At 41.8% G+C, this 22847-nt stretch overlaps 1 protein-coding gene across 1 annotated transcript in view; it reads left to right on the forward strand.

Annotated features, from left to right (window-relative positions):
• FMNL2 (formin like 2) overlaps positions 1 to 22847 on the forward strand; it is a 303412-nt gene that overhangs the window by 240501 nt on the left and 40064 nt on the right. Inside the window, 2 exon segments of the mRNA XM_034654575.1 lie at positions 2301 to 2377; positions 4119 to 4212. Coding sequence (XP_034510466.1) covers positions 2301 to 2377; positions 4119 to 4212 — 171 coding nt within the window.

The raw sequence follows: 22847 nt of genomic DNA on the forward strand, positions 1-22847 counted from the left end.
AGACACAGAGAAGTTAAGTAATGTGCCCAGGATCATATATAGTCAGTAAGTGGTAGAGTCAGACTTAAATCCAGAAAGATCAGCTCCAGAGAATTATTACTAATACTGTAGAAAAACTACCCAAGAAATAGGAATGGGAAGTGATGAAAATGTGTGTTCAGTTTTAAATAGGCCAGCCAGGGAAGTGTCATGGAGAAGTAGCAGTTTGTCATAGTAGCAATTTTAACGAGGGAGCAAGGTAAGAGGTTCTAGGGAAAGAAGATTCTAGGTAGAAGAATGGGTGAGTGCAAAGGCCGTGGGGCAGGAATAAGTCTGATGTGCTCAAAGCACAGAAAGGAGGCTGGGTTGGCTAGATCGGTGTAAGTGAGAAAGAGAAGAATAGATGAAATCTGAAGTTAGCACAGGGTCCTAACTGTGTAGGGCTTTATAAGCCAGTGAAAGGATTCTGGCTTTACTGTGAGTGGAAAGCTCTTGAACAGTTCAGAGGAGAAATGTGGCATGATCTGACTCTTGACTTTAACATGACCATTCTAGCTTCTGTGTTTAGGATTGACCTTGGGGGGCAAAGGCAAAAGGGGGTATACTGTTTAGGAAGCTGCTACATTAATTTAGGGGAGTGTTGATGGTGGTATGGGCCAGGATAATAGGAGTAGAGATGACGAGAGGTAACTAGATTCTGGTTTTCTTTTGACAGTAAAGGCAGCGACATTGGATATGTGGTTGAGGAGTGGAGGGTGGTCCTGAGGTGTTTGTCTAGGGCCCGTCAGATGGAGGTGCCATTTACTAAGATGGGGAAGGCTACAGGATGAGCAGATTTGGAAGACAAGGTTAGGAGCGAAATTTTAGGGATGTTACCTTTAAGATGTCTGTAGTCATCCATATAGAGACTGTAAGTAAGTGGTTGGATATGCCAATCTGGAATTCAGGGCAGAGGTCTAGGAGATATAAATGTGGGAATTAATAGATGGTGTATAAAGCCAGGGGAGTCCTGGGGGGGATAGGTAGACGAGCGAAGAGGTCCAAAATAGCAATCCTGGGCACTCTGTTTAAATGTGAGAGAGCTGAGGAAAAACAAGCTAGAGAGACTGAGAAGCAGCCAGGGAAGTAGGAGCCAAGTGCAGGAAGTGTTTCAAGGAGAGGAGAGTGCTCAGCTGTGACCGGTGCTGCTGCTGAGTCCTGTGAGATGACAAGTGAGAGTTAGCCATGGACTTAGCAAAGTGTGGGTCATTGGCGATCCTGGCATGAACAGTTTCAGTGGAGAGGTGGGGATGAAATGCCTAATTAAGGGGATTGCAAGAGACAGCAGGAGGAGGAGAGTCGGAGACCGGGAGCACTTGGAGTTTTGCTGTAGAGGTTAGCAGAGAAACAAGGCAGCAGCCGGACACAGGTTGAGGGTCGAGATTTTGCGGTTGTTGTTACTGTTTCAGTTGGGTGCATTTGCATCGTGTTTTTATGCTAATGAATCAGAGAGGGAGAAATAATGAGGAGTGGGAGAGTTGCTGGAGCATGGGCTGTGTTCTTGGGCTGGTGAGGGGGATAGGATCAAAGACTCAAGTGGAGAGAATGGCCAGGAAAGTTCTTTAGGAAGAGGTGAGTACAAAAGCTGTGGATCTAGGGGTGGCTTGATGTGGGGGTACGAGTTTTTAGAAGTTTTGGTTTGTTTGTTTGTTTGCTTCTATTTTCTCAGTGTAATTAGGAATAAGGTCATGAACTGAGAGTGAGCTTGGAGGAGGGGTAATTTCTCAAGTCAGCAGAATCAAGAGCGATCCTGGAGCCTGTTGTTGAACTTGTTACTTCATTGAACTAACATGCCTCAGAACAAGGCAGGTCTTCCTGCGCTTTGGTCCCGAGAGCCATTGCCCAGAGAGGGGGACTAGAAACAGTGGTTGTCAACTCCGGCTGAACAGTGGAGTCAGCTTAAAAATTCAGATGCCAGGGTCCCATCCTTGAGATTCGAAGTAAATTGACCTGGGGTGTATCCTGGAAGATCGGTTATGTGTTTTGTTTACTCTTCCACATGATTCTGATGAGCAACCAGATTGAGAATCACTTGACTGGAGCCTTTTCACCACTTTAATAAAGAGGAAACAGGGTTCAGTCATCAAGAACGAGAATATGGTTCCTCGATAACAGCATGATTCCTAAAATTTCTCATAGAGAAAAATGTTCGGGCACTAGAGACAAACATGTTTTTGATGGTATAAATTACATTAGGTAGAATCTTTGGGTTTTTGTTTTTGTTTCTTTAAATGAACATGGGCCATCTCCTAAGTTGACCCCAACTGCTTTGTTTTTTCCAGTATGGTTTCAACATGGTCATGTCTCATCCACATGCTGTCAATGAGATCGCACTGAGCTTGAACAACAAGAACCCAAGGTAAGTTTACTTTGTAATTTTTCAAGTGTAAATCTAACCAGGGAAAGAGGAGAGCCAGTCAACGCTTAGCCAAGTCAAACTTTGGAAACTTCCAAGTGCACCTCTTTGAATTAAGGTTGCCAGTGGACTCCTTGGCTATGTAGAATTTTCTTCTCAGCTGAGTTACCGTTTTACATGTGCTGGAGTTGAGCAACTGGTGACACCACTTACCCCTTCAGTGTTCTCTTCAAGCTTTCCCTCCGTTTGAGGCCTGGTTCTTGACATCCTTGCAAATTTTACCAAATTGGGTAGAGAGCGTGAGGTTGCCAGGTGGTTAGGACTGGGGCAGGAGAATCTTCATGCAGACTTAGGATACCACTTACCACTGAAAGCTAACTACAGCCACTATCCCTTGTCCACACTTTGCTTGCAGACCTTTTCATAAGTTGTTGGCATGACCAAAAAAAAAAAAAAAAAAAAAAAACCACAAAACAAAAAATAACTGCATCCTGATTGCTTCTTCTGGTCACTTGCCTCTAAAGGCCACTGCCACATTATTCACATCACAGATTATCTCTAGAAGCCGGGCTTCATCAGTTTGTTTTAGTTACTGTAATAGGTTTTCCACTCTGGTGAGGGATTCTGCATTTCACCCATCTTATTCCCTTTTACCAGATACCTCTGAATAGACTGTGCATCTGAAAACTTGTTGATGCAAATAAAAAATCTGATCACAAATGAGATCCTTTCTGATATGGAATGAAATGAAAAATTATAAGTCCTATTTAAATGTTGAATATTATTTCAAACTTCCTCTGGTGATAGTTTTTGCAACTTTGCTATCACTTCCTTAGTTGACTAAAAAATGTGGGTAGTCACACTTCTTCGTCCCTGCCTTCCACTATAGGGAAGTTGTTACTCATTTTTCTTAAGATAATTGACATTGTGGATTATCAGGCTGGCCTTCATTTAGAGGTTGGCAATAGCTTTTTTTCTAGGAAAAAAAAAATAAGTGATCTTATTATGAGAAAACAATGCTGTTCTTGCTGTCATATTTGAAAACTTAGACTGTATTGCTAAGAGTTTCTAAAAATATTTTAGATGGAGTTTTATTTTCTTTTCTCAAGTCAGAAAATAGTCTTGTATTAACACTGCTGTAATCCAGCCCCACTCAGATCTCCTGCATATGAAGAAGTGGTGACGGACACTTGCATTGTCATAGGGGATCTTTATGGTGCCATCTGCAAATAAGCAGATATGAAATGTAGGACATTACTTTCAATAGGTTTTGAACTTTTGGGGGGCAAATGTTGCTTCTCTGACTCTAAAGCCAGGGAAAGTATTGAACCAGTGGGTTGTTTTCCTGAATATTCCCAAGTTCCCAGTTGTCTAGCTTATCAATAAAACTTTTTCAAACATGTTGTACTGAGTCACCCACTGGTAGAAATGAAAGACTAATCCTCCCAGTATTGTTTTTCATTAGTGAGTAATTAATAATTTTGGGAGTGGGAAACTTTCCTTCCAAATTTTCTACCTCAGATAAATCGTGTACATTGATGTTAGGAAATGTTTAAAAATGTACTTTCATATAAATATACCTCAGTAAAACTTTAAAAAACATACATGAGCAAATATTTTATTATCATAGCCATCTTGGAAGGAGGAAGCAGATGACTCCTCATGTTACTCTCACTGATTTTTTTTTTTTTTTTTTTTTTTTTTTTTTTTTTTTTTTTTTGCTTGTTTCTTCTTGTTTCGACAGAACAAAAGCCCTTGTCTTAGAACTGTTGGCAGCTGTTTGTCTTGTCAGAGGCGGGCATGAAATCATTTTATCAGCATTTGACAACTTTAAGGAGGTAGGATTCTTTGTAGTTTGCTCACACAAACATATTTGGAAGTCTGAACAGGATGATTTACCTTTTCTGTGTGTGTTTTATTATTGAGATACAATTGACATAGTTTTCAGGTGTACAATGTAAGGACTCGATGTTTGTATGTCTTGTGAAATGATCACAATAAGTCTCGTTAACATCCATGGTTTACCTTTTTATGTCTTCTGGGGCCTCAGGGGTATAATAGTTAATTTTCTAGGACGTCATTGAGGGAAAAGTAATGAACTTAGTCTAAATATCTGAAGTGGACTCATTAAGCTTCTTTGGTGTCTCATTTCCAAGAAAAGTTCAAAACTATTTGCAGGATCCATTTTCCTTTGGAGAACGTGGAATTGCCAGTTTGAAAACAGTTTGAGAACACGTTTTGTTAAATGTCGGAGGTTTTCATTATGGTTGACACTTGAGCATCCTCCTTGTACATTTTAGGAGCTCTTTCATCAGAGTTACTTTCCCCAAATCACATGTATTATCGTTGCTGTGCTGGCTGCCCCCCCGCCCCACAAAACAACCTCTCAAATGAATACAGACACTGATTTGAGCAGTTTGTAATCTTAACCAGGTGATCCTGTCCTAGACGAACAGTAAACTATCAGACGTGTGGTTGAAAATGAAAACTGAAATGACTACAGAGAAGAAAGAATTAACACACAGATAATATACCAAGGATGGTGGCCCAAAGTATCAAGACACCACCACTGAAAGAATCACTCATTTCCTTTAGTGGTAGCGTGCAGGGTTCCATGGTCATGAAGAGTGCCTGTTTGCTCCCCTACTAGGGGCCTGACATCGGAGGCTACTTTGAGGTGGGACATTATAAAAGCAAGTAAAGGCATTTGGAGCTCAGGCCTCCCTAGGGGTGTCAGTCAAGTTGTGCCTTCTCCTGGCGATCCCATTTGATTTCAGATGCTTCTGGATTTGAATCCAGATCTCAGAGGAACTTACAGATTCTCTCTCATTTTTCCTGGGAGCCTTTGGATTCAGAACCCAGCTAATATTTGTTGAAGACCTACTATATGGCAGGCATGTGCCAAGTACACCCATGAAATTGTGTGGTTCTATGAGGCTATGTGAGACAAGTATTAATGTCTACATCTTCTAGAAGAATAAACTAAAGTTCCAAATACTTTGTTTGTCCATGGTCACATAGCCAGATAAGTGGCTGAGCGAGGACGCGGATTTGGTTCGCCTAATCCTGGACTTCCATTTTACGTGGCATTTGGGCCCAGCTGTGTGTGAAACTGTTGGGGAGATAGTGAATTAGACAGGACCTCAGAGCCATTTCCCCCGCCCTACCCCCTTCATTGGACTTACTACCTCACCTGCCAGAGGTGCTAACAAGTGATGCATGATCGCGTCTGTTGGCTAGAAAGCTTCCAAGATGTCAGTGGGGAAAGCAGTCCTCCTGCCCGTGTATTGGTATTTTTTCCCTCCCTTCAGTCACTGCTTTAAGATTTTGATATTATCCATTTTTTTAATACCCACCTTGGACAGAATAAAAAAAAAATTTTTTTTTAACCTATTCAGCCTCAGTGATGGTGAAAAAATATCCAGGTTCCAAGAATATGAGGAATGATAGTGAATCTTTAAATTCGTACTTTGGCTTAAAAAAAAAAATAGAGACTTTAGAAATAACAAACGTATGAATGCTTATCTGTGAATGTTTTTATATATCCTATATTAGTACATAAAATTTGTATTTATAAGTTAGAAGATATATGTTTAGGTAGCTGGGTCTAATAGGAAAATGAAACAGCATGCATAGCTAGTATAACTCCCAAATCTTTATCATTTGATCATATTTGGACATATCCCATGTCTCTGTCCTTCCACACTGGAAGCACTTACTATATAGTCATCAGTGACCCTTGTTATAACATCAGCAGTATCACAACAAGCATCTGATTATATTGCAGGTCAAATTATGTCCTCAAATTATAATTGTGTACAGTCAGTAATCCTTAAAACCAGTAATTCATGAGATGGTTGTTAACTTTGTTTCCTTTTAGGTAAAATAGAGTGCCTTTCTTATGCATGATAATACTTGCAGAATTGGGTTTTAAGGACCTGGTATCAGAATTGTTTATGGCTTTTCCATTTAGGGAGTAGTGGGTGCTTTGTTGGAAAAAAGTAATCTTACTAAATCTAATGGCAAAGTAGCAATGCAAACTAATTTTGACTTTGAATTTTATTTTTTTTAAAGAGTTTATTTATTTATTTGACAGAGAGAGAGAGAGAGAGATAGCCAGCGAGAGAGGGAACACAAGCTGGGGGAGTGGGAGAGGAAGAAGCAGGCTTCCTGCGGAGGAGCCTGATGTGGGGCTCGATCCCAGAACTCCGGGATCACGCCCTGAGCCGAAGGCAGACACTTAACGACTGAGCCACCCAGGCTCCCCTGACTTTGAATTTTAAAAGCTTTAACCAAAATTTGCCTCATTTCTGTAATTACTTATGCATGATGGTGTATAAGATCTGACTCTCCTTGAACAGGCATTGGCATCTTAGAGAAACAGTGCCGTGGGGGAGAAGGCACAAGAGCAGGTTCTGTGTGTGCCCTTGGCGTGCATTGACCTCAAGGTATGGAGTCCATGTAGACAGACCAAGCAAAGGGATTACCCTAATAGCCATGTGAATGGAGACAGGGCAGGAGCACGCCCCTGAGAACCGTGATTCTTATGGATAGGTCAAAAGAGCATCAACCCATTTATCTGTTCAGTTTTAGGGTGAAAAAGTATTACTTTATATTGACTTTTATTTTTTTAAGTGTAATGCCATTGTTAGCCCAGAGTGTCTTAAATTTCTTTCTTTTCTCTTTTCTCCCATTTTATGTGAGGGATTTTTTTTTCTTATACATCATAGTCAAGAGTGTGTTCTTTAATCATTTTAGCAAAAATGTCAGTGGAATCTTCTGGGTTTAGGGAGATTTGGGAGCCAGCTGTTCCTCATTAGGAAAAGTTGTACTTATGATCTCAGATGCTTGTGCAGATAGGGTTTGGGTGAGAGTAATACATATTGAGCTGTTCATGCCAGAGAGAGCACCATACCAGGTACCAGGATACTAGGGAGTAGGGACAACAAAGAGCGTTTGCCTTCAAGAAGATTGTTTTTAAAGCTTTTTATCCCTTTTAGTAAATTGGGATTCTCTTTGTCTCCTTAAGAAGGATGATGGGATTATCCTTGTTTTCGCTGGTGGTACTGAAGGAGGGTGGTTGTGGGGTTTGACTTTAGACATCAGTATCTTGTTTTATAGATAAAGTAATAGGCATTAGAGTAGCCAGACTCTTTGGGCTTTGATCTGTTGCAATATGGCACCAGATGCTAAAGGGAAGTTTAAAGACCGTGCATGTTACGTATGTAGCAGGATGTTTTCCCCTCTACTTCTTGAACCAGCAAATCCACTCTGTCCTACTTGGCTACCAGTAGTTAATTCAAATGTAAATTACAGGGCGGTGTCTCTTTGCTTTTGATAGACTTTTTATGTATGATTCCTTAAATTTCTCATATTTCAAAATATTCAGAATCTCAACAATTTTGGTTTTCTGTGTTTTTGCAATGAATTTCGTCACATATCCTTATATTATCTGGAGTACATGCTTTAGGAAAAGAGGGAGCACTTCCAATTTAATGATATCTGATGGCAGGAGGAATATAACCCAAGGCCTTGCTTTAGATGGGTGTTGAGGTTGGGACTAAGCCTGGTGTCCCTGAGGAAGCACATATATCACCTCAATATACCTGATGATAAATGAGTTCTTACACCAAGCACGGTTTGTGGCATGCCTAAAATTTGACTGTGGTGAGTAAAGACTAAACCATGATGATGCTCCTTGAATTCTTTTCTCTTAATTTTTTTTTTCTAAATGGAATTAACACATCTGGTTTTGGTGTCGAAACATCTCCTCATGAAAATTTATGGTCCTGAATTGAGGACCAGGGTGAGAACAAGGAGTCATCTGTTTTTTGCTTACTGGCTAATTTTGCCATGTGGAGGGACGTATGATCATCTTGTCTAAACCAATACTCCCTTAGCTGCATAGCAGTATATGTTTTTGAACATTTGGCCTCCCCAATAGGAAAAAATACATTTGGTAGCAAAGGTCCTTCTCTTGGTGTTTGCGTTAGCTCAGGGTCTTGTTTGTGAGAAGCAGAAACTGACTCTAACATACGGAAGAAAGGGTTGATTGGAAGGAAGGATGTTGAGAAATGCCCAGGGTTGACAAGGAGCCTAGAGAAACAGGCCTGGAACACGGGCAGGCGTTCCTAAAATGTGGCTAGACTCTCAGGCTGTGTGCCCTTGAAGCTTAGCCACCATAAACACTACTTGAGGTTCTGCTCATGCTTTTTCTTCTCTCCCAAAGGACATGGACCATGGCTAGCGATCCACTGGGTCATAAAACTACCCTTACAGGTTAAGGACATGAACTAGCCCGCACTTTAGAGTTACAAACACGATTTAATCCAGTTTCCCTTAGGAACCTTGACGTCTTCCACCTAGACCTAGCTCTCTTCAACTTTCCCTAGACTTCCTACTGTTTTTCCATTCTATTCTTTGGTATATCTGACAAACTGCCTTTAAGAAAGTGTCTCCAAGAATCTGGCAAAAAAAGTGCTCCCATTTGAAATGAGAGGGAAAGATGGCGAGGCCTCATAGATTCTGCAGTGGGATAGCCTGCGATGATACTTGTAATAAAACTCTAGGAGGGTTTTGAGCTACCAGCTCCCCCAGGCTGCTGGGAGATGCACCTGGAATTCATCAGGATTCCAGAATGATTATAACTGTGTTCTCATCTGCTTCCAAAATGACAGCATCTGGCTTTAACAAATAAGCCCGAGGCCTGAGTTCGGTTATTCAAGGCCCACCTCCTTCCCACTTCTGCCCTTCCAGTGTGGAGAGGTGGGGCCTCGTGAAATGAGTCACTCAAGGCCACCAGCGCTCCTGTATGCAGCACTCTTGGCAGTAGTCATTAGTTTTTTCGCCTTTTTCTAGAAGGCTTCCTCGGAAAGCTGATGTGGTTTAGCTACTGAGCACCCGGAAGCACTCCTGCTACACGTTATTAAGTTGATTTAAGAAAGCCTGTCAAGTTTTATTTACAGTGGGCCAAATTGGGCAGGAAGGGGAGCAGACATTTTGGTGTGCTTCCAGCGTCCTTCTGAGTTTAATCCCATCTAATCTAACCTCTCAGACATTTGAGGGTGTAGGATTATAAATCCAGCACAAGACCTCCTTCATTGGTAAAAATTTTCAACATGGAGGGAAGGGCACTTTTTCAGTCTCTCACTGAGCGAAAAGCAGTGTATTTTCTCAGATCTCAGACTGTGGGAGCTACGGTTCGAGAGCGTGTGTGTTTTTCACTGTATAAGGCCAGAATTAACTAATCTGATTCACTGAGACTCTTCTCTGGCCAGTCTGTCTGCTACTGATCAGCAAGCAGAGGCACCGCAGTTATTTTTGGGGGACCATTTATTAACTGTTGCAGTTACTGCTTGTGTACAATAAATGACCCAAACATAGTCTTACTGTGCTCATGGATTCTGTGGATCAGGGGGTCAGGCCGGGCAGGGTAGGGATGATTGTCCCTGCTCCCTCACGACCAGGGCTTTATCAGTGAAGATCCCAGCGACTAGGGGCAGGAACTCATTTGGAGGCTTCTTCACTCAAATACCTAGCTCCTGGGCTGTGATGACTCAAAGGCTGAGCTCAGTGGAGCCTACCAACCAGGGTGCCTCCATGTAGAGCTCCGGGTGGCTGGAGCTTCTTATGGTCGGAGAGCTGGCTTCCAAGAGGGAGTGTCCAGGAAGGCACCGAGCGAGATCAGGTATTTGAAGTGATAGATGTCACAGCATGTCTTCTGAGCTAGTGTCAGAAGTCATCAGTGTCATTTCTGCATTCTGTTGGTTCTAAGGTCACTAAGGCCAACACAGACACAGGGGGGCAACAATGACTTCACTTCTCCGTGGTGTATTGCGAGGGTCACACCATGGGAGAACACGTGAGGTGGGAGATACTGCCTTGGTCATCGTTGGAAAATACAATTCACCTCTGTAACTTTTTGAGAATTACCAATATATCTCTAGTGGTTCCTCTTCTGTTTTCTCTCTCTTCTCAACCCAATACTTGGTTTTGCTTCAGGACTGAAAGCTTTGTAAACTTTTTCACTGGAGTTAGGAAGGATGGTTGCTGCTTCTTTCAAGCCAGTTTACTATGGGCAAACGGTATTTTGGGAGCCTTTCTAGAGGAGAAAGGAGTCATTTATGTAAGATTTCTGAGCCCCTGGTAACGAACTAGTTATTTCTTTATCATCTCTGTCTTTATCATCTTGTAAGGAAGTGAAGGCTGGTCTCCTGTTGGTCATTAGGGGATGAGTCATGCTAACTTGGAAAATTTTCATGAACATTCGAGTGCCCTGTTGTGTCAGAAACATTGATAAATACTGGCAATAAGAAAATGAGCAAGACATAGGCCCTACCCTTGAGAAGGAGCATCTGAGTCCAGTTAAGGAAACAGATATTTTGACAGTTGAACTACGAGGCTTTATAAAGTTAAATGTCAGAGGCTTGATAGGAGGAATAACAGCTAACCAAGAGGGGGTGGAAGAAGGAAGGCAGATGGGATGGGTGCTCTCGGGGGAGGCTTCCTATAGAAAAGGGTGCCTGGGCTGAGTTTAGAATGAGTAAGAGTTAACCAGGTGTATTAGTTTCTTATTACTGCTGTAATAAATTGCCACAGACTTAGTGGCTTATTACAACACGTATTATCCTACAGTTCTGTTGGTCGCACGTATACAGTGAGTCTATAAAGTGGCATTCTCTCAAGGAATCCACTTCCTTGCCCTTCCAGTTTCTAGAAGCTGCATGCATTCACTCCTTGGTTCGTAGCCTCTTCTGACTCTGGTCCTCTGGCCTCCTTCCTCTTGTTCCCGTTGTGATTCTGTGGGGTCCACCCACATAATCCAGGATAACTTCCCCATCTCAGGATCCTTATCTTAATCATACCTGCAAAGTCCCTGTTAGGTGGAAGGTAAACAGTCACGAGCACCAGGCATAGGACATGGACATCTTTTTGGAGGCGGTTCTTTGGCCCCCCACACCAGGGGAAGGTGTCCTTTTATACAAAGAAGGCAGCATCCTAGTAAAGCTTCAAGGACTGTAGTTACTGTAGCTCACTGTACTCTCTGTTCTTAAAGGGGAAGAGGGTGTGGGAAGAGACAAGGTGGGAAGTGAGGGGCAGGTGGGGAAAGATCTCATGTCTTATTCCAGAGTCTTCCTATTGCCCTGTAGCCTGAAGAATCAAGAGGCAGGGAAGGGAACGTGTTCTCCGATCTCCTCCAAGCGCTTGCTGTTTAGAATGACTCTCTCCATAAAGAAATAGCAGCTCCATTTTGCTCCAAGAGTCTGTTGGCAAGGAGCTTGGCATGAGGTCACTTTGAGCAGGGTGTGGTTAGGATTTGAGATTTGTTTTAGAGATTTTGCCATTCATAGTTCTCATTCCTTGGGCCTCTTCCTCCAGTGACCGTCATCTGCTCCTGCATCTGCTAATATTGACAGGACTTCCCTGTGCTGTGGGCCTGAGGGAACTAAAAAAAAAAAAAAAGTGCGAGAAGATAGTGATACCTGGGGACATGAGATTATCGAATCTAGGAGCATTTGTAGAGGTACTTTGCTTTTCAACCTGACTTCAATTAGACCCGCCCCCCTCTCCACAAGCCTGCCTGCAGTTACTCACCAGGGAGCCTCATCTTCTATTTCATTCATAGCAGCCACCTTTTTAAACAAACAAACAAACACGAACAAACAAACAAAAAACATGGCGTTGCTTCCTTTGTTTTTAGTCATGTAAAAACGCTGTTTCTAAAATCTGGGCCCTTGGCCAACTGTAAAATAGTAGGCGTATATGTCCTCATTGCGTATTCTGGGAAGATCACAATGAAAGACCTCAGGAAGAAAACGGTGAGAGCTGTGTGTCTCTATAAGACCCCATGGATCTGAACCCAAGCCTGGCCCAGGTCCCTGAACATGACACTTGCACTTTGGGAAGAGTTTCTGTGACATGTAGGGGTAGTTACGGTTGTAAGGTACGTGCGGATGGTAGGAAGCCCTGCGCTGTGACTTGATTAGAGAAATGGAACCAAAGCTCTGAGAGCTCTGATGATGTCAGCACCAACTCCAAAACCATTAGAATGTGGGGAGGGTTTAGCTCCCGGTCAGGATCTGCTTGCCATTCTGGCGTTTATTTCTGCAGAGTAATGTTAAAGTCTATTTTAGGGTCACCTTGGTTTCTTTTTCCTGTGTGAAAGAACACCTCCCTATTCTGTTTCTCCCTCACTCCACCCTGATGTGTGTAACAAGGAGTTTTGTTTTTTTTTTTAAAGTCTGTATCTTGGGACTTAAGTATACTTTAGTATTCTACATTTGTTCTAGCTGCTTTTTAAAGCAGGTTCATATTAACTGAAAATAGAAAGAATTGTTTTAAAATGTCAAGTCTGGATTATAGGTTATTTTTAGTGGTCATTAAGTCCAGTGCTAAGCAATGGTTAAGTCCTAGACCCAGGGCTGTATTAACCATCTTGTTAACTAGGCTTCTAGGTTTAAATAGAGCTGTTCGAATAATTATGAAAATGCTATGGTAGATATGTTTACTAGGAGAAGGATAAATGACATAGATTTATGTCTTATGTGTGCATATATGAGTGTATGCATAGTGTGTGTGTTATGAGTAACAGCGTAAAGATATATTTAAGCACAGTAACAGACTCTAAAAAGAGACAGATGAAAAGGGTTGGAGTGACAGTGTGTGTATGTATCTATTGCAACATGCCTCATGTGGTTAAAGATCCCTATTATGCAGGGTTAGAATTTTCCTTCTGGTAGTGTTTTATATGACAGCTCTCTCTCGTCTTTTCTAAAGATGCTAGTTATCTTTTGTGTAATTTCTCTCCAAAAATAAAGACAAAATCAAAATTTTCTGGAACTTTTAGGGACTTGTTGAGCAAATATACTTCTTACCATGGAAAAAAGCACCATTATAAGATCAGGAGAGTTTGGCAGAAGATAAAAGACATGATTTTTGTCCCACAAAAGTTTCAGTTGCCTTGAGAAAGGCAGGGTTGACTTTAAGAGGTAGTTAGTTAAGGACTAAATATATGCTAAGGAAAACAATAAGAGGGCAGTAATTCAGAACGTTAAGAATTATGCTTTATTTTTTTTTTTATTCCCTATTATAATTTAAACTAGTTTTAGGTGTTCTTGCCAATGAATATGCTTAACTGAGCTTGACTCCCTGTGTGAGTCAAGCTCAGATTTCATTTGAAATTTAAATGCTTGTAAAACTAAAGCACATTAAACAAATTTATTTGGGCTCTGTAGTCAGTACATAAGGGCTTTGTTTGGTTGGTTTCTTTTAAACTAACAAACAGTCGTTTTCAGAAAGAAAACACGATCAGAGTTCTTGAATCTCTTCCATTTTATTCCATGTTATAAACATCAGCCAATAGATTATGTCGTGTGTACAAAAAAGGCATATACAAATACGGAAATAGAAAGGCTGTCATCTCCTGTTTGCTGAGTGCCAACAGACTGCCATATAGTACTTTAGCTCTAAGGTCCACCCCATGAAGTAGGAATAAAGAACAAGAGGTTTAGAGTGGATGGGCTGCTGACATACTTCAGTAAACGGCAACCCTGGGATTGTTACCCGGACCCATTGAGCAGAAGGCTCATAGTCAACCTTCTGTAACGTGTTGTCACATACCAAACACTTTCTGCACATGTTCATACAATACCCTCAGCCTCTACTACAAAGCTGGCCTAACCAAACAGTTAAGGATTGGGCAGCTTACTGGAGTGTTTTTAGTTATTAGTAACATTCAGGACCAACTGGGCTATTTGTATGGGGCCTGAAAAGAGAGGATGGGGCTTGAGCAGGATTCTAAAGGGAGGCAGACATTTGTTTGGTGGGTGGAGGGCATTCTGGGAACAGAAGGAGAGAATGGCGCGAGGTCCATCCTGGAGAGAGTTAAGTCAGATAAATGTGCTGCATGGCAAGGGGACATGTGTGGCTGGGGTCCGTGATCCAGAAGAAAGCATGGCAGGGTGCAGGCTTGAGTAGGAATCTGAGGAGGTCACTGTGGAGAGATTTGAAACCTGTGATAGAATCTCAACTGGAAGGTAAAGTAGGAGGGAAAAGAAAAAGGGAAAGAGAAGCAACTGATAGTTACAAAGCACTCTACAGTTTATAAAGTGTTTTTGTATCTGTTCTATATGACTCTGTGGAAATCTGTGAGGGCATTTTATGTAATTCTGGTAAATCTTCAAGGGTACAGATGTTCGGCATGAAGTACCTGAGAGGGGAGATGCTGGAGTTTGGAAGGTAGGTAGTTCATGCAGTAAGTGACTGGGCCCTGGACCAAGTCTGTGGCCAGGACAATGGATGGAAAGCCACAAAAGTCAGCAGGAGACAGGATGATCCAGTGAATTTGGGATGGATATAAGAGGAGAATGAAATCTATTCAAGTGATATACATTTAATTAAGAAGAAAGTAGCACAGCCACGATAAACAAATATCTGGGATTTCTTTTTTCCAGTGAAGAAGCTAAGCTTTGTTTTTGTTAAATTCATTCTCTTTGTGGTGGTAAAATGTCTAATGTCAGATTCTTCATTCTGAACTAAAGATGATGAATGAGAGAACAGGTTTAAACAGAGGTATTGGGGAGTGAGTGTGTATAACCCAAATAGAGAAGGGCATTGTAACTAAGGAGATGAACTCCACAGGGTGCCAGCCTAGAGGAGTAAGGAGGCCAGGATAGAATGGCCTGGAAGGATGCTCAGAAGAGACCAACACAGAACATGAAGGGCAGTCAGGGGGGTGAGAATATACCTGGTGGGTGTGGTGTCTTGTGGTGCAAGTTCCTGCTTTAGGTGACAAGTTAGTCACATGGTCTCTGTCTCCTTTCAAATTCTACATTTTCATTTCTATATAAAATTTGGTCTGTGCATGTCTATGAAATACATATTATGCATATATGCTCAGGCAGTTCCATCTGAGAAAAGCTAAGTGCTTCTTGTACTACAGATAGAAAAACAAGGTACCCAGATAATCACATGATGGGTACAAAAATTTACAAACAAGAACGAAACGTAACATGTCTAAGGGCAGTTGGTAGGATAGAAACGAGCTTAAAATAAAGATAGAGCTCTGTGATTTTAGACTACATTGTGATGTTAGTCCCTTGTTCCCTTTATAACCACCTGGAAATAGCTGCACCGGTTTCCTAATCCCAAGTGTCATTAACAAAAATCTGCAGTGTGTCAAAGGAGCTTGCTGCTTCCCTAAGCAGAAAGTGAGCTGGGTGTGCTGGGGGCGCACGTTGGTGCCTGCCACTTGTAAGGGCCTGTTCATGAAAGCATCGCTGGCTTGGGCCATATTTGAGAGACTGAGCTTTTGAGTCATTATTCAGGCTTTTCATTCCCAGCTCCTCCATCATACCCAAACTCTGTCTACTCATTGTAGTCCAGCGGCCATTCTTGATTCCTTTCGCCATAGTGGTGCCTGTGGCTCCTGCCCAGTTCTTCATTCCTGACAGCCATCTGCCAGGGATATATAGTCATGCTTGGTTTTCATTCACAACAATTGACTGAAGCACACTCGGTAGAAGAAAATGGCGGTTCCTGATTGTGGTCCAACAATCACTGTCAGTCACCCTTCATCTTGAAGTTGAGCGCTCTGACGAAATTTCCCCCCTCAGCCCTGCGTCACTGGAGAGTGGAAATGGCCAATTACAGTAACATGAGCTGTAGCTCTGTTTTGTTTCAGCAGTTTGGTTTTGGCTGTGGAAAATGAGGGTTCCTTCCCCACCAGTCAGTGTACCAGCAACACATGTGGTATCCGGATTTACTGGTATACCGCTAAGAACAACACTGACTTTTCCATTTTGAAGTATTTTCCAGGAATAGGTGTAAAGCTAGGAAGTAGCATATTCTACGTGGTAGTTATCAAGGACTTGTTTAGTGCATTGTTAAGATAATCGTCTATTTGTTGCTTGCGTATTCTTGATTGTTTGATATTTTAGCATGTCATGCGTTCTAGGGCAAATCTATGTACTTGGGTAGATTCACTGAGTATGATTGCCCCCGAACTTTGGGGAATGCATGTCCTATAGACCATGTGGGAGAGATCTGTTTCTTTATCTCTCTCCTATTCTTGCTTGGAATCCAGTATTCACTTGCCTTTGGGAAAAGATTATCTAGCCTTGTAATAAGCCTCCATGTGACAGAGGAAGGCACACCCCAGGAGTCCACTGCTGTCTAACCTGGTAAATGCCAGGGATTGTACCTGTCCCTGTGTAACATAATTGAAGGGACATCTGTTTTTGTTTTATTTTTTTTATTTTTAATGTTTACGTTTTTCCTGCCTTGTAAACTAGTGGTGGGTTTCTTGCGATCCAGGGAAACCTGTCTGAATGAGGTGACTTCATCCTTGTGGAGAGATAGCAGATGTAGTTGCTCTTTGTATGGTGTGATTGACTCCCCGACAATCTTATAAGGCTTTTTCCTATTAGAAATCCATTTATTTGCTTCTTCAGGTTTTGGGTTTTGAAAATTCATCATCTTTGTAGAAATAAAGAAGCTATTCTCTAGTAGTATAATCTAGTAGTTCTTAAATTTTTGGCCTCAAGACCCCTTTTTACATTCTTAAAAATTATGAAGGATCCCCCAATTTTTTGTTTATGCGTGTTATGAATTGATATTGACCCCATTAGAAATGAAAGCAAAATTTTGATATGTATTTCATTAAAAATAACACAATAGATTCGTTATATGTTAGTGTTAATAACTTTTTCTATAAGAAAATATCTATTTCTCAAAACTTAAAAAAAAATCAGTGACAGTCGTAGCTGTTTTATAACAAAATACCATACACTGAATGGCTTAAACAACAGAAATTTATTTCCTCAAAGTTATGGAGGCTGAAAGTCCCCATGTTGGCATGGTTGGGTTCTGGTAGAGTCCTTGTCTGGCTTGCAGATGGCTGCTTTCTTGCTCTATCCTCAGATGGTCTTTCTTGGGTGTGTGTGTGTGTGTGTGTGTGTGTGTGTGTGTGTATGTGTGTATGTGTGTATGTGTGTGTATAGAGGTCTCTCCCTTGTCTAAGGCCATCGATGTCATTGGATTAGGGACTCACCCTAATGACCTCATTTAATCTGACTTACCTCCTAAAGGCTCTATTTCCAAATACAGTTGAGGACAAGGCTTCGACATATGAATTTTGTGGAGACACAGTTCCGTCCGCAATAGTGGCAATAGTGGCATTACTTTATATTTTTATACATCTTTTAAAGTCTGGCTTAATAGAAGATAGTTGCGTGCCTTCAGTCACTTGTGTTGTTTTGATCAAAGTAGTTGAAGAAAATCCAGCCCACACATATAAACAGATGGAAAAGGAAGTACTTCAGTAGCATTTTCGGGTAACAGTGGCTATTCTTTTTTGGAACTATGCAAACACTGGACAGGTAGTAGCTTCTTACAGGTTAGTTGCAAAGTAGAATCTGAAACTGTATTAATGAACTTCTGGTACTCTGTTAGTGTAAGATTTATTTGCTTGTTTTCTACCTTGAATGCATAGTTTTATAACAATATGTGGTAGTCAGTTGGAAAATATCAATTCACTGAATTATCTGGATCTTCTGAATATTGACACATTTCATCATGCAATATTTTTTTTAAAATCCCATTATTATTACTACCAATTTCATCAGAAAAAATCTTTAAATACTGGAAAAGCTGTCAAACTCATGAATACGTTTTCCAAAATTCTCATTTTTGCTTGAAAGCTCAATTTTTATCATTAGAAACAAATATTGTCAGTTTCCTTCATCCATTTTCAAGAAAATTACTGCCAGATTTTTAAGTCTGAATAACTGTGGTTTGTTAGTTATTCTTTCAAATAAGAACAAAAAAAAATGGCCAGGTCATCTTGCAACTAGAATAATCCTAGAAATGCTTTTCTTCAAGGCACCCATATTTTAGTAAATAGCAAAAGTGCTTTACTAAAGCATGCTTCCCATTTCATCATAGAGGATATTAAGAAGGTGTATATTCACTGGTCCAGATTGAATAAAAATAATACTTTTTATTGTATCAACAAGGTTTTTGTAATTAAGTTTTAAATTTTAATTCCAGTATAGTTAACATGGCGTGTTATGATAGCTTCAGATGTACGTTACAGTGATGCAGCAATTCCATACGTGACCCTGTGCTCATCACAGTAGGTACGCTCTTAGTCCCCATCACCTATTTCACCCGTCCCTCCGTCCACCTCGCCTCTGGGAACCATCAGTTTTTTCTCTATAGTTAAGAGCCTGTTTCTTGGTTTCTCTCTTTTTTTCCTTTGCTTGTTTCTTAAATTCCACATTATGAGTGAAATCACATGGTATTTGTCCCTCTCTGACTGACTTATTTTGCTTAGCATAATACTCTTCAGTTCTATCCATGTTGTTGCAAAGGGCAAGATTTCATTCTTTATGGACGAATAATGATCCATCACACACACACACACACACACACACACACACACACACACACACACCCCTTTATCCATTCATCTATGGGTGGATACCTGGGCTGCTTCCACAATTTGGCTATTGTAAATAATGCTGCAGTAAACATAAGGGTGCACATATCCCTTTGAATTAGTGTTTTTGTATTTTTTGGGTAAATACCCAGTAATGCAATTATTAGGTATATGGTAATTCTGTTTTTAATTTTTTAAAAAGATTTTATCTATTTATTTGATGGGGGGGGGGAGCAGAGGGAGAGGGAGAAGCAGGCTCCTTGCTTAGCAGGGAGCCCGATGTAGGGCTTGATCCCAGGATCATGACCTGAGCCATGGCAGCCACACAACCAACTGAGCCACCCAGGTGTCCCCTATTTTTAATTTTTTGAGGAACCTCTGTACTGTTTTCCACAGAGGCTGCACCAGTTTGCATTCCCACCAACAGTGCACAAGGGCTCCTTTTTCTCCACATCTTTGCCAACACTTATTGTCTCTTGTGTTTTTGATTTTTGCTATTCTGACAAGAGTGAGATGATATCTTTTTGTGGTTTCGATCTGCTTTTCCCTGATGATGAGTGATGGTGAGCATTTTTTCATGTGTCTGTTGGACATCTGGATGTCTTCTTTGAAGAAATGTCTGTTCGTGTCTTCCGCCCATTTTTAAGATTATGTGTTTTTTGGCTGTTGAGTTGTGTCAGTGCTTATCTACTTTGAATACCAAGTCTTTATCAGATATGCCCTTTTATCACGGGTACTCTTAAGTGAAACTGGCTTTTTTTTTTTTTTTTTAACTGAGACTCTGATGAATACAGTGATTACTGGAGTACTTGGTGCCACTGCCAAGGCAGCAGTGCTTTTCTTCACCCACTTTTGCTTTTGTACTTCCCGTGCCAATGTCTACTCTGTGAAAAGGGCAAGTAACACCTTTGTATCATTATAAAAATAGTTTTGACCTCACAGACTCTGTGAAAGGGTCTCAGAGACCCTTGGTGTTCAAGAACCATGTTTTAAGAACCGCTTCCCAGATACACTGTCTGCTGTCTTGTTGGGCCGGGTGGAAGTGGTTCTGGGCTGCTGAGAGTGAGGTCTTCCTGATGAAGACCCAGCACTGGGGCAGAGCACAGAAGAAAGTGAAGATGTGGAATCGGGGGGAGGGAGCAGTGGACAAACTTCAGGCATTTGCCTGCTTGTGGACTGAGGTCTTTGATCTAGCCAACAGAGTCCTTGTCTTCAGGGGCTCTGAATTCATAGCACATTTTTGTTAGATTTAATTTGACTTGTGATTCAGGCATGAAGAGAGCATGGGTTGACATCTGTCTCCTGAGCAGGGCCCAAGATATGTGGTGAAAATGCCTAGGATTTTAACCACTCCTATCAGTGTTGTTGCTACAATTCACCGAACACGTGATGACCACTAGAAGTGTGTCACTGTGTCCTCCCTTGCCTGGCTTGGGTATGCTCAAAGGATGAATCTGTGAGGAGCAATGAAAGAAATACAGTGTTAGGCCTTCTGCATTTGAGGGGTCTGTTCGGTAAGTCATCCCAGAGATGACTGAAGGCCTTGGCTCCTCACTCTTCGGATAGCTATTCAAGTATCAGTCTCTCTTGAACTGCAGTGTATTTTGGTCTTCCTAAAGGAACAGAAGCCTTGAAAGAATCTGTATGAGTTCTTCCTGATGACCAAGAGATGTGTCTTGTACTGAAGCCAGAAAGAGTCAAGTCAGGCATTAGGAATATTTCTGAAAGATGTCATTTATGAAGCATTAAATTGTGGAGCCTTCCTCTCTCAAATGTAGTGAAGGTCGTCTTCTTCTTCTTCTTCTTTTTTTTTTTTTAGGGGAGTGATTAAAAATGCATTTCTCATTTAAGGTGTGGTGTTTCAATGAGTTATTCTTTGGGGATTTTACTAGCCCTTTGCTTCTATGTCAGGGTTCTTTTTTTGGTACAGCAAAATATATACATGAAAAGTAAGGGAGTCATCTGGCTGTTTTCTGTGGTTGGTGCCAAAACATCTGGATATTTGGAAACTTCTGGGAAAGCAACTGGAGTTTTCACAAGGGTGTTTAGCATGAAGTGGATGAAACCTCTGGCTCATAATCAGATTATTTACCAGTTCAACTTCGATAGAAATGTTTTATTAATTTATGAGGAAGGAGGGTTGACTAGATTGTAGAATACATTCAGTTGTTTAGCTCTCTGTCGTTTTCAGTGGAGTGAGAGAGAAGGTCATTGAGTTTCCAAATGTTTCAATTCAGTGAATGTTTCCGCCCTTAAATCCCGGAAGACAGGAGAGCCAACATAGGTCTGAGTGGTCTGCTTCTGTCCCAGCAGCCGTTTGGTGTCAGTGGATGAAACGTCTAGTTACCTTAGGGGAGCAGGAGCGTTAGACTCCTGCAAGCACACGACGCCCCAGCAAAGTGGGTTTTTTGGTCAGGCCATCATGGCATCAGATAATCCTCAGGCTTCTGGTGTTCCCAGTAGAAGGTAAAAAAAAAAAGTGCTTTCCACCTAGGACTATGAAATAACTGTTTACTTCATGCGGCCCTGAGAAGAAAACGAACTTTTGTTCCCGGGCAGCCCCCCGAGAAGGGTCGTCTAATCAGTCATAATAGACTGTGCCTCTAAAAAACGGTGCCTTCCTGCAGGGAGCCCTGCAGATCACAGGGGCCTATTGTGAGAAGAGAAAAAGAAAGTATTGAAGCAGGCACCCGGCAACAGGGCAAGAAGGAAACACTTAAGGGGCCTTTAATTTTTATATAACTAACCCAGAAGCATAGTTTATAGCCACCTCATAAGAGTCAGGCCTCAGTCTGGCTGCAGACTTTGTGTGGTGCCCTGGGAGCTGTTGCTGGGGAAGCCAAAGACGGTCATTGACCTTGAAGGGGGACAGAGAGGTGGCTGAAGGCCGGCCGTCTGTTTTTCATTTCAACATCTGGCTAGCAAGAATACTCTTTATTACAGGCTTTTGTAAAACCATCTTTTCTCCACTATGAGCCTTAAGGGAAATCATCCCCTCACCCCTGCTCACCCTTAGAGACACTGTAAACCACTGCCTCCTTTGCATCCAGGGCCCCAGATTTATCCAAATGGTTTGGGACACTGTGCAGAAATGTCTTTCACAGATGTTGCAGAACAGAGTTGAGTTGTTTTTTGGCAGGAGTTGCGCTTTTGCTTCAGTTCTCCTTGAAGTGGAAATGTATCTCGCTTGTCCCGGGCGTGGCCATTTTATCTGGGCAAGGCCAGACTGATGGGCGTTACAAGCACCAGGCCTCCAGATGCTGTGAGGCAGTGCTCTGGCCCTTACACACGGTACGCAGGCTTGCGTAGCGAGCGCCTCTCTACACTGGGTTTGTGTTGAGCTGCCAGGCAGGTCAGTTTGGGGATATCGTGTTATCTTGCCATGCCTAGATTAGAATTTTAGAACTTCAAGATATCAAGTGAGGGGTTTTTTTTTTTTTTCCAAACTTTTATTAGCAGTGAAAACCTTCAGTGAAACTTTTTTCGATGAAATCCTATCAGGCAACTCAGTAAAGCAGAGTTGGATAAAAGAGGACAGAAGTCCCAAAATCCTTTCCTATTTGTGTTTTTCCTTTCCCTGCCAAGCTCCCCACCTTTGGAACTCCCAGAGTGGTCCTCTGTAGCGCTTATGGCTTCCTTAAAGAAGCCTTGAAAACACGCTGTATAACCTATGGCTCTGAAATTAATGGATGTGGAAATTGAAGTCCAGAGATTCTAGGGACAACCATGCTGTCCAGGCTCCCAGCAGGGTAGTGGCAGAGCTGTGCCCTACATATGATGCAGGTTTCCTGTTTAGTCATATTTCTGCCCTCAGATCCCCTCATCTCCATCAGTGTTAGAGGTTCAAGGTGCAAAGAGGCCTGGACGTCAGGCAGGACCTCAGGGATGGGTGGGTGTTCAGTAAACTGAAGTCTGTGGTCCAGGATCCCAGCCTGAGGGTTTTTGCTTTATACAGTGTTAATCAGGGCCAGTGCATTTATTCACACGACACTGATGTATAAATGAAGATGTCTCTTAAGTTTCCTGCAGAGTACA

Source organism: Ailuropoda melanoleuca, chromosome 2 (genome assembly GCF_002007445.2).
Source record: "Ailuropoda melanoleuca isolate Jingjing chromosome 2, ASM200744v2, whole genome shotgun sequence".
Classification (NCBI taxonomy): domain Eukaryota; kingdom Metazoa; phylum Chordata; class Mammalia; order Carnivora; family Ursidae; genus Ailuropoda; species Ailuropoda melanoleuca.